Source organism: Macrosteles quadrilineatus, unplaced genomic scaffold, assembly GCF_028750875.1.
Source record: "Macrosteles quadrilineatus isolate MER2022 unplaced genomic scaffold, UCM_ALF_1.0 Scaffold_1__1_contigs__length_201487025, whole genome shotgun sequence".
NCBI classification, from domain to species: domain Eukaryota; kingdom Metazoa; phylum Arthropoda; class Insecta; order Hemiptera; family Cicadellidae; genus Macrosteles; species Macrosteles quadrilineatus.
Window position 1 is genome coordinate 21,768,798 of NW_026542594.1, and position 12,056 is coordinate 21,780,853.

The window sequence follows — 12,056 nt, forward strand, 5'->3', positions numbered from 1 at the left end:
GCTTATATATGGATATATTATAATCAAATTTGGCAATTTTGTTTATTTCATACTAAGCTATCAACATTTCAATATAAAACTCACCTCAATACCTTCCCTGTAGCAGCAAACCTAGGTACTCATTATAATTCATTTTATTTCAATAGGAAATAAAGCTGACAGTTTTCAGGGAATATTTGAGTATAATATAATATTGAGTCTGCAGGTTTACTGCGGCAGGTGTACTTTTTAAAGCAACCGAAATTACAAGTACCAAGAGACACCTTTTAAGGATAAACATAGCTTTTATGTTTGTAGATCTATGAATAAAAAAAATTGATGAAAGACCAGGAAAAAATTAATTATAGGAAAAACTGTTCTTTACTTAAGGTCCGTGAAGTTGGCGTACCCATATTAGCGTATCCACTTTTGATCATACCAATCGTTAGTTCATCGTTAGTTCTCGATAGTTCCCAAATGTTTTCGTTAGTTCTCAAAAAATAAAAAGTTATAGCCGATAATAAGTGGGTACGCTAACTTCACACTTCCGGGTTCTAGCGCGCGCCGTTTTCTGATGAGAAATGTTTACATCTATATATCAATCGTTAGTTCTTCGTTAGTCCTCGGCAGTTCCCAAATTTTTCGTTAGTTCTCAAAAAATAAAAAAAGTTACGAGGCATACAAAGTGGGTACGCTAACTTCACAATTGTACAATTTCCAGCGGGCACAGTTTTTTGACTACAAATGCTTATATCTATACACCAATCGTTAGTTCTTCGTTAGTTCTCGATAGTTCTCCAATATTTACGTTAGTTCTCAAAAACTAAAAATGTTACGAAGCATACAAAGTGAGTACACTGACTTCAAAATTATAAAATTTCCAGCGGGCACCGTTTTCTGACTAAAAACGCTTATATCTATATACCAATTTTTAGTTCTTCGTTATTTCTTGTTAGTTCCCCAATATTATTGCTTGTTCTTAAAAATTAAAAAGCCAATAAGGTCTTAAACGTGGTTATGCCAACCTCACACCCAAATCATTCCTAGCGTGCACCCTTGTCTGACTAAAAGTGCCTATATCTTAATATTAATCGTAAGTACTTAATAGCTCACCGATTTATTTTGTTAGTTCTAACAAAATTTAAAAATTGCACCTGATGAGTTGAAGCTGAATAAGGACGCTAATTTCACACCTACAGAAATTCTAGCGTGCAACTTCATCTGACGAAAAAATTCTTTTTATTATTACTTTTTATTAGCTATGCTGTTATTGTTATGTTTTCCACTCGTTTTGTTGCTTGCCGCTGTCATTTTTGCCATCTTTTTGCCGTTTCTCCTTTTCGTTTTCCTTATTAACTAATTCATTTACATTGTTTTCAGTAAACTATTGCATAACTAGGCTAGTGTAGTAAGCAAGTATTCTATGTTATTTCATGTATAATTGTACCAAATATTAAAATGGAGCTATCCGTTGGAATGCAAAATAAAATAAAATAAAATAAATATTAATCGTTACTTCTAGATAGTTCTCCAGGATTTTCTTTAGTTCTAATAATTAAAACAAATTTTTTTGTCACTAATAAATAAATAAATAGACGTATAGCCCATAATGAATAGATAAACTAATTTAACCCGCTGGAAATTGTACAATAATTGTGAAGTTAGCGTACCCACTTTGTATGCCTCGTAACTTTTTATTTTTTGAGAACTAACGAAAAAATTTGGGAACTGTCGAGGACTAACGAAGAACTAACGATTGATATATAGATGTAAACATTTCTCATCAGAAAACGGCGCGCGCTAGAACCCGGAAGTGTGAAGTTAGCGTACCCACTTATTATCGGCTATAACTTTTTTATTTTTTGAGAACTAACGAAAACATTTGGGAACTATCGAGAACTAACGATGAACTAACGATTGGTATGATCAAAAGTGGATACGCTAATATGGGTACGCCAACTTCACGGACCTTAAGTAAAGAACAGTTTTTCCTATAATTAATTTTTTCCTGGTCTTTCATCAATTTTTTTTATTCATAGATCTACAAACATAAAAGCTATGTTTATCCTTAAAAGGTGTCTCTTGGTACTTGTAATTTCGGTTGCTTTAAAAAGTACCCCTGCCGCAGTAAACCTGCAGACTCAATATTATATTATACTCAAATATTCCCTGAAAACTGTCAGCTTTATTTCCTATTGAAATAAAATGAATTATAATGAGTACCTAGGTTTGCTGATACAGGGAAGGTATTGAGGTGAGTTTTATATTGAAATGTTGATAGCTTAGTATGAAATAAACAAAATTGCCAAATTTGATTATAATATATCCATATATAAGCAAACTACAACAGTTTTTTTGATTCTCCGTAAGAATAACATGGGCATTTTGAATTTAAGTTTTTTTTAACTATATCCATAACCGTTAGGCATACAACAGCCCTTTGCTACACTAAATTATTTCTTTTTTTAAGCTCTACAAAATGGGTTAAGAAATAAATTGCAATTTGTTTGGTTATTAGGGTAAAAAATGGGAAAACCTATTTTAACCCCATAACCCCATATTGATTTTTAGCTTCAATATAAAATAACTAAAAAACCATCAAAGATACGAATTTCACTACATTAACATTTTTAAAGATCATAATTTTTTGAGTAAATTGACGTTTATTGCAATGTTCTACCTAGAATAGTTCTTGAGTTATAGGCGTTTTAGTAAACGGCGCCCCCCGCCATATTGCCCCCCTCCCCCCCGGGTTGTCGACCACGCTGGGGGGCGACGACATGCGTTTTCATGATCACTATAGTGCCTATAACAACAATCAGAAATAAATTTGCGTCACCCTTTTCATGCATGCTCAACCCCCTTCAGATCCTGGACTATAAAGGTTTTGTCAACTTTGTTATAATATTACAACTTTTACACTGACACGGACAGTCGTGTTCGTCGTCGCCGTCGAGACAGTCGTACTTGAAATCGCAGCGCAGGTAATCTGGAAGGGTGCGGCTGTCTTTGCATCTGAACGATTCAGTCATCTGTTGGACGTCGTTGGGAATATCTGAAATTGCAAATAACTATGATCAACTACTCGTGTAATGGGTTAATATTTTTGACATATGCCCCCGACACTATTATTTCCTTTTTGAACACACTTCCTACCAACTAACCAACATACTTTAAAAACCCACACTAATCGTAGCATAGAGATACAAAGAAGAATGCGTCTAGTGGCGACATATTGATATATGGATACGACGTGTTCTTTCGTAAAGGCGAAAACAGCCAGACTCCACCAAAGTCTGGGGTTACAATGCACCCACGCCCATTTCAACCCAGCTTAGTGCTAAATAGCGTGGTTCATAAGCATACCTGATGAATATAATATTAATACCACATTAATATTTATTTGAACTCATCGTTCACATTGTTAACTATAATAGAACTCATCGTTAATACCGACCTTGCACACAAGAGGCTTAACTTTAAGACTCACCACAACCAAATTCATCTGATAGAAAATTCCCATTGTAGCAGTCATTGTGGCCATCACAGAGAAACTCCTTCCGGATACATCTCTCTTTAGCAGAGGTGTGAGCAGATTCGGGAACTGAGCATCCGAGTGACTTGCCTAGCTTACAAATGGTGACCCCTGAAACACACCGACACAGTAAATTGTTATGTTGATCCACTGAACCGTAGCTTAGGCTGGACTTAATAAATGCGTAAAGTTCCCATTATAATATAACCATTCATGTCTGATACCACAGTTATAGCATCTCACAGTTTTATCATTTGTATTACCCTTGGTTACGTTATATGTCATAAAAATTCGAAGTTTGTACTGGCTTAAATGGTATTACATATTCTCTAAGTTTACTACTGATCGATTCTGAGAAGATAGTCATGTTATTTTGTAACATTTGGTTGACCTGAAGTTAACCACGAAATGTGATTGAATAATGCTTAAATATTCAATCACGTTAAGAATAAATAAGCTATGTTGGCCTTTGAGAAATTACCTTGATAGGCAAATTAGTGAATGTTTTACACGCTGGCTTCCGTTTTAAGTATACAAGACTAAATCCAAAATTTAAAAAAACTGTGGATCAAAGAAGAATTCACCAAGTCATACGAGACTTCATGCTTGGTTGTTAGCTATCGCCGAAAAGTTCAGCCTCGTTAATAGTGTTACTATAAGATTGTTTTAGGCATTTTAGCTTACCTGATAATGTAAAAAAAAATACGATCGTTTCCTTTTTCTGTCTAAAATAGAGCGTGATCAGTAAATTTAATTTGATTAAAACCCCAACTAACTCTTATTAAAAAGTACTGGACAATGGTTTGCCAACAGTTCAGTGCAGTAACTACTTTTCATAACTAACATGATGAAAACTTTCCTTTTAAGAATGTTTTGATACCAAAATACTTTCCTAAAATACCTATTGGACGGTCAAAACTTTGATGGACCTAAATTTACTTTTAAAATAAGGAGCTGTTAGCTTGCACACTCTAGATAATAGCTAATCTAACTACTTAGCTTATAATATTTCCAATTAACAACGGAAGCAAGCCGTACGTCTTTGACGCTCTAGGGATACGTTAGCTTGAATAATCTACATAACTGCAGAAATTAGTGCTCATAAGATACCTTGCTTTATTACAAACTACACTTTACATTGCCAGATTTAGCTTCCATGTCATGGAACTGTTTCGTTTCGAGCATAATAAATGAAACTTAATAGTTAAACACGGTTTAAAATTGTTTTCATAGCTTATGATATGATTGTTGTGTTTTGTTTGTTCCAATTTCAGATCATTTCAGTTTACCATAACAAAAATATAGTACCAGTATATTTCATCACTAGAACATAAAGTGACTCTTTTTGACCCGAGCTCTAGTTCAGTTGTTTTATGAAAATGAGTAAGGGTTGAAAATACACTCTTTGCCCATATTATCATATTGAAACATAGTTTTAAAACGAAAATGATTTCTATGTAAAGATAACATCTCAACACGACTTTCAAATTGTTTTCATTCTATATATAAAGCAAGGATGGATTTGAAATTTTAAGAAAACCATACGCCGCTAACTTATCAATCGCACACTTGAATGAAAGGTGTTGCTGTGAATCTTCCCCGAAAAAATATCAGTTTTTCGATAATCCCCCACCTAAGGGCAGGAACATTAAATAAAGGACTGTATTAATTACATTTAAAACCTTGAAGATACTCAGCTGTTCGATTTTTTTAAAGTTTGTTTGTTTACCTTTTTTGGACATTGATAAAATTGATTTACATAAAGAATAAGTGCATAATCAACCACAGTTTGTATTGGAGGAGGCTGGGAAGAATCACTAAATCTCTGCGTTCTCTTCCCTTGGCGAGGCACGGGCAGCGAACGACTAGTTTTTATAAAGCTAATAGTTGGATTAGTATACCTATGATAACCCATTGATGGTAGAAATCCACAAATGTGGTTTTTATTAAACCTTTTTTATCTATTAACAACCTTTATATTAATGCTTTTTGTAGTACAGTATGGTTTTTAGTAAGGAAACGGTTGCTATCTTAGGTTGGTATATTACGATAAAGCATTGATCTGTTACCTATTTATGAAAAGTGGTAATCGAATCCATACTAGATTGATCTCAAGAATAAATGGACAACCGGCCTTTGCCAGATTTGCTTTTCTAGTGACTAGACACAAATCTCATTTTGGGAATTTCAAGGCTAAAAGATGAAAATATCCCAAATCAACAATGGTTTTAGCCTAAGTAAAAGTTATGGCCCGATCATAGCAACTTTAGGGCTAATCTTATGTTGTAGGTATATGTATAAATATAGATTTTCCATGGGATAAGACATTTCCCCATGTACGAGATCATCCACTTTGAAAATCAGGACATTTAGTTTTAAGAATTAATGCACCAAATAGTTTACAAATGATGACCTTACCTTCAGTGATGGTGTAGAACGGGTGACAGTCGCGTTCGTCCTCACAAAAGTAGCTGGAGTTATTGACAGGGCCACAGTCACATTGAGCATCACAGATGTTAGCCTTGCGGACACATCGGCCGTTGGAACATCTGAACTCGGTCCTCTCATCGCAGGCCCGGCCTGGAGTATAATACAGATGTGTAGTATAAAATCCTCAGTCTTATAGGACGGTTAGATAAATAACTATTCCAGACCTATAGTAAAACTAAATTTTTGTCCTCAGTATAGTTTTCATGCATTATAAAAATTTATATCGATAAAAAAATGGATTGAAGATTAATATCTTCAATCCATTTTTTTGAAGGGTTATTTAAGAATACGAGTGCAAGGCTTTAGGATGAATGGATTCAATTTGGGATTAATACAGAGATACACATAAAATGTCCAAAACTCATTGTACCGAGGTAAAATAAATAATCATGTTAAATTGAAATGACTAAAACAAAATTAAATTATTTAATCATTGGCTAAAGTAAGATTAAGAAATAGTGTCCAGCAGTTTAAAAGATTTAGCTTTGTAGGTTGGTAGTTGTCTTAGATAACAAATTCAAGTTTTGTCTGTTAAGTTCACTAGAAAAGATGGTCTATTAAATGTGGTTGCTGTAGAAATTGTAAGTAGATTTTAATATTGTTTAATAATAAGATTTAAGAGATTTATTGTAGCCTATATAGCATTTGTAGAAATCAATTTTGGAAAAATATGTAAAGTAAAGAATAGTTTTCAAATCAATTTTAATGCATTTTACAAGAAAAGAAAACAAGTAAAGTTCATACAGACCTGTAGAGTTTTGTTCTTGAGAAGCACATTGTCACAAAGTGTTGTAAGGATCTTAAATCCATTTTTAATTATTAGAATTTGTAGAGAATAGTTTTTATCGGCTTTGTGTGATGTTTTCAGACAGATATCAACCACTTCTTGGTACGGTACTACCACTTCTTGGTCCAGTAGCTTCTTTGTACCACTTCTATTTGCATGGTAACTGCTAGTGCCAGTTCTGACCATTAAACCCAGTGGATCTGATTAAAGTAAGACCTTTCCAGTATTTTATATTTAGTACAATATTTGGAAGTAATAAGAGCGTATTTGATTTTATTTGGAAAGTGTATTTTGTGAAATCTGAGAACCATAAAATATATATTTCTTTGGCCTACTTAGTCTTTTAATTCATCTCTCTTCTACTACCAGCTTAAATTAGATTCATCCTAAATTAAAGTATACTACCTAATTGGCTACGTGGTAGTGGTATATCATATAGAACCGTAATTAAAACAATATGACAGTGAATTGTTTCTGTAGGATATAAACTCTGCAAAGTCTATAATTTAAATAAAACATGTTAACAAAATAGTTTTATTATTTTTTAGATCCAAACCATAATACGGGAGGGGGAAGTAAAAATGTAGAAAGAATTTTCTTGTTAAAATAGGTGCAACTCAAATTCTTATTATAGCAAGTTGAAAGTGAATAAGCGAATCATGTTTATCTCTTTACATGATTTTCCCTGCTTATCACCTTATTACCAGATTACTATGTCACTACCATTATATCAACATTATGACATCCTCTACTACTTACAGTTGATCTCGTCAGCATGGTTGTCCTCACAGTCCGAGTGGTCGTCGCACCATTGGTAGCGGTGCACCAGCGACCCATCCCCACTACCATTATATCAATATTATGACATCCTCTACTACTTACAGTTGATCTCGTCAGCATGGTTGTCCTCACAGTCCGAGTGGTCGTCGCACCATTGGTAGCGGTGCACCAGCGACCCATCCCCACTACCATTATATCAATATTATGACATCCTCTACTACTTACAGTTGATCTCGTCAGCATGGTTGTCCTCACAGTCAGAGTGGTCGTCGCACCATTGGTACCGGTGCATCAGCGACCCATCCCCACTACAATTATATCAACATTATGACATCCTCTACTACTTACAGTTGATCTCGTCAGCATGGTTGTCCTCACAGTCCGAGTGGTCGTCGCACCATTGGTAGCGGTGCATCAGCGACCCAATCCCACTACCATTATATCAATATTATGACATCCTCTACTACTTACAGTTGATCTCGTCAGCATGGTTGTCCTCACAGTCCGAGTGGTTGTCGCACCATTGGTAGCGGTGCATCAGCAACCCATTCCCACTACCATTATATTAATATTATGACATCCTCTACTACTTACAGTTGATCTCGTCAGCATGGTTGTCCTCACAGTCCGAGTGGTCGTCGCACCATTGGTAGCGGTGCAGCAGCGACCCATCCCCACTACCATTATATCAATATTATGACATCCTCTACTACTTACAGTTGATCTCGTCAGCATGGTTGTCCTCACAGTCCGAGTGGTCGTCGCACCATTGGTAGCGGTGCATCAGCAACCCATTCCCACTACCATTATATTAATATTATGACATCCTCTACTACTTACAGTTGATCTCGTCAGCATGGTTGTCCTCACAGTCCGAGTGGTCGTCGCACCATTGGTAGCGGTGCACCAGCGACCCATCCCCACATCTCACAAATGCATCTGCCAACATACAGGATTCGGTCATTTATCATCATACATCAACATTTCTTCCAATGCATATCTAATCTATTGGTTCTAAATAAATACAATTTATATTATTATATTGAAAATATTTTTCCTAATAAGTCATCTCTTAACACTTTAACATTGTTTACATTTTTTAAATGTATTTCTTTATTATTTTAATAAATAAATAAAAATGCCTTTGATTTAACATCTTATACGCTACAATTATATGAACCAAAAGATATAAACGTTTCCAACAGGGATAAAATGCATGTCAAAATTTGAGTACACTATTGCTTATAAAACTACTATTTTATTCAGTTTTTAATTTAGAATAAAACTTTAATCCACTAAAATAAATTTTGAAGAGTTATACATTAAGGTAGCTGCTCCTTATCTGTTTCTTTTATCATGGACTACTGCAAGTAGACTTCAAATTATTATAAAATTATTTGTCTGTTTGTCGGCAAAATGTTCACGTCTATTTTATTCCATTTAACATGCCCTTGGCATTAAACTTTTTACATTTAGAAAATCTGTTTTGAAAAAGTATTGTTTTCATGGTAGACGATAGCCTTCTCGTATTAAAAAGGTTTAAATACCAGCTTTTCAACAATCCATTAAATTGCAGTCGCAACTAGTTTCAGCTCCTACATCGAGCCATCATCAGTGGTACGGTGAAAGTTTATCTCTCTTCATATGAAGATCGTCACATTCGATAAGTTTAAAATATTTCACAACATAAAACTAACATGCACTAAAACTAACCTCCAGTGGTCACGTATTACTAAATCTGCCATATTTTAGTTAATATTCGTCCAATCTAAGAAAATAAGGAGTTAATAGATTTTTAATTCAATTGCCTTAAAAAGGTTTTTGAGTTATTTAAGAACCAAAGTTGTTTTATGATAAAAGTTGTCATAATTTTGATGTAGCTTTGTCTAGTTGTCATAAATGTTAATGCAATGTTTCAATATCATATCTTTTACCACTTTTAGAAAACAATTATAAGTAAAAAGTGCAAAATGGCGACTGTGTGAGTAACTAAGGAAATTTCCGTACAATCAAAATATGATATTTGGATATGGTTTTTACCTTGGAATAATACTCAAAAATATCCGACTCGAATTCTGAAACACCCTGTATATTGCTTGCGATCTGTGCCTGACGCAACATGCATGAACGACGAATCGGTGTTCCAATGAACACACTCAACTTAGATTCAGTTTTAAGAATTCATGTGAACGAAATGGAAATTTTCATAAACTTAATTTCAATCAAGTTTTTCTAGGGTTACATTATCTAGTAAGATTTGTAACCAGTAATAATCTGTTTTGTGTTTGTGAATATCGCTGTTTTGACTGTGATAATTCCGTGTGTATTTTGCTATAATTAAGTAATGGAGCTATATCTTAATTTAGTCAATTTTACCGGAACTTAGTGTATGTTTCCGTAGATCATTAAATACACCATTCCACTTTATTTATCAATTTAAGGGCAAAGATATAACAGGAATGCAATGAGTATCCCGCTTATGACGATGAAACACTGGTATTCAATACTTTGTAAACTAAAAGTACAACTCATATAGGACACAAAAATGAAATTGAATTATGAATAGACTGAAATAAAATAAAAAGGAGGCAACATTACTTTTAAGTGTTAGGCTATATTTGTATTAGCAAAATTAAATAATTAAAGGAAATGTGGCCGTAAAATAAGACGAAGTCTCTATTACTCGAAGTAATCAGCTCAATTTCTCTCGAAGGTACCATAAAACTAATATTACGATAATTTTATTCATCAGAATTCAAGAGTTTACAAGACATTTTAATGTAATATGATGAGGTTAAAAGGAAAAAAACGTGAAGCTAGCACAATTTTATTTGCACTGTGGGTTAAATTATTCTACTCGGGTGGAAATTAAAAGACAAATGGGAAGGAACTGGTCGATTAGCTTTAACAGATGGTGGACATCTGTGACAATGAATCTAATCTATAGTATTCAGCAAGGTTGGCGGGATTACAAATCCTCAGCTACTCAATTATATGTGTTGGCTCTTATTGGACATCTCAAGACTGTAATAGCCCTCAGATTGTTGATGTGGTCTGGAACATTTTGAAATTAATCTAAGAACCCGGTATGTTTTAATCTTTTCAATCTGAAAATTATTTTGATGTTCCCAAAATTCGCACCCTGGCGTGTCGGCATTTTACACGTTTACTTATAAATTTCAAATATTGGGTTCAATCACAATAAAATATTACAACTGAAAAAAAAAATTGTTTCCTAATCTATATATATAATACTCTAAGCAGATTTTTAAAAACAGAACTCCTCCCTCATTTTTGGACCGATTTTAATGGTTAAAAAGTCAAAATAATGGCTCTGATCTGTAGTTTTGCAAAGTGTTTTTCATTTTTTGAAATCTTTATTAGTTTGGTCAGGATCATCCATCAAAGTTGGGTTTTCTCCCATAAACCACATAAATAATAACATGGGGGAATCAAAATATTTAATTGGAAACTTTGTCTCCTCTAATTTGAGAGAACGGTTGAGCGAAGAAACTTAGGAGAGGTGTCCAAAGAAAGGTCTTGGTCTCTAGATGAGTTATCAAAACAAAAACGAAATGAATCCCGTTAGGGCTCTGCCCCAGAAGCCCTTAAAGGTCCCTCCACAGATTTGTTTACATTTTGATCATGTGAATAATACTTTTGAATTAAACCGCTGTTAATTCTTAGATTGTATTTTAAACGACACAAGTTTATTGGGAGTTATTGAATTGTCCAAAAGAATTATTTGCAATGTTCACTGATTTTAATAGTTATTTGTGTAACTAGTGGTGAAAGTGGCGCTTTGCTGCACACGAGAGCAATGTTTATGCGAAATGATCTCGAGTGCAGCAAAGGCCTTTTTCACTCGTATTACAAGACTCGTATTTTTCCTACAGTCACTATAAAGCATATAAATAATTAGTCTTTCAAACACTATACAACACGTTTTTAGGTTCAGCTGGCAACACAAATGGGCAATGGTGCCCTAGAGAAAGTAGTAACCGTGGTCCGTATCACTCCGCTATTTTTCCTCGGCAAGAAATGTGCTCCGCGTTTTGAGAATATAGTTCCGTATGTTTTTTTGTAATTTGAAGTGGTTTCCACGCCTAAAAAAATGCTTTAAAGGTATTTTCTTGTTTGTTAAGATCTCAGGAATGTTTTAAAAACGTTTAAAAGAAAAGTCCAGAAAGTTCAGAAATACCGAAACTATGAATACGAAATGACAGGTTAAATCGAAGTTATACTAGACAATCAGCTGATCATAATATTATTATCTTTAAGTGTTGCCAACCTATTTCCAAGCGTACACGGATTACGTGCATAATAGAACCACGTTGTTTTGTGTTGTTTCGTTGGAATCCTGATGTGCGGCAAAGTATAAACCGTACGACAAAGTATAAACCGTACGGCAAAGTATAAATATGCAGCAATTAGCAACTTTCTGTACTATAAACAGTACAAGGAAGCCAACTTTGTCGGGTGACT

The 12,056-nt window shown here is 34.2% G+C and overlaps 1 protein-coding gene across 1 annotated transcript in view; it reads right to left on the minus strand.

The window, feature by feature from the left end:
• Positions 1–12,056, minus strand: part of LOC128995115 (G-protein coupled receptor GRL101-like) — a 119,057-nt gene that overhangs the window by 44,990 nt on the left and 62,011 nt on the right. The window contains exons 7-10 of the mRNA XM_054420021.1: positions 8,412–8,510; positions 5,933–6,094; positions 3,470–3,625; positions 2,906–3,034 (exon numbers count right to left, since the gene is read on the minus strand). Of these exons, the coding sequence (XP_054275996.1) occupies positions 2,906–3,034; positions 3,470–3,625; positions 5,933–6,094; positions 8,412–8,510 (546 nt within the window). The remainder of the gene's footprint in view (positions 1–2,905; positions 3,035–3,469; positions 3,626–5,932; positions 6,095–8,411; positions 8,511–12,056) is intronic.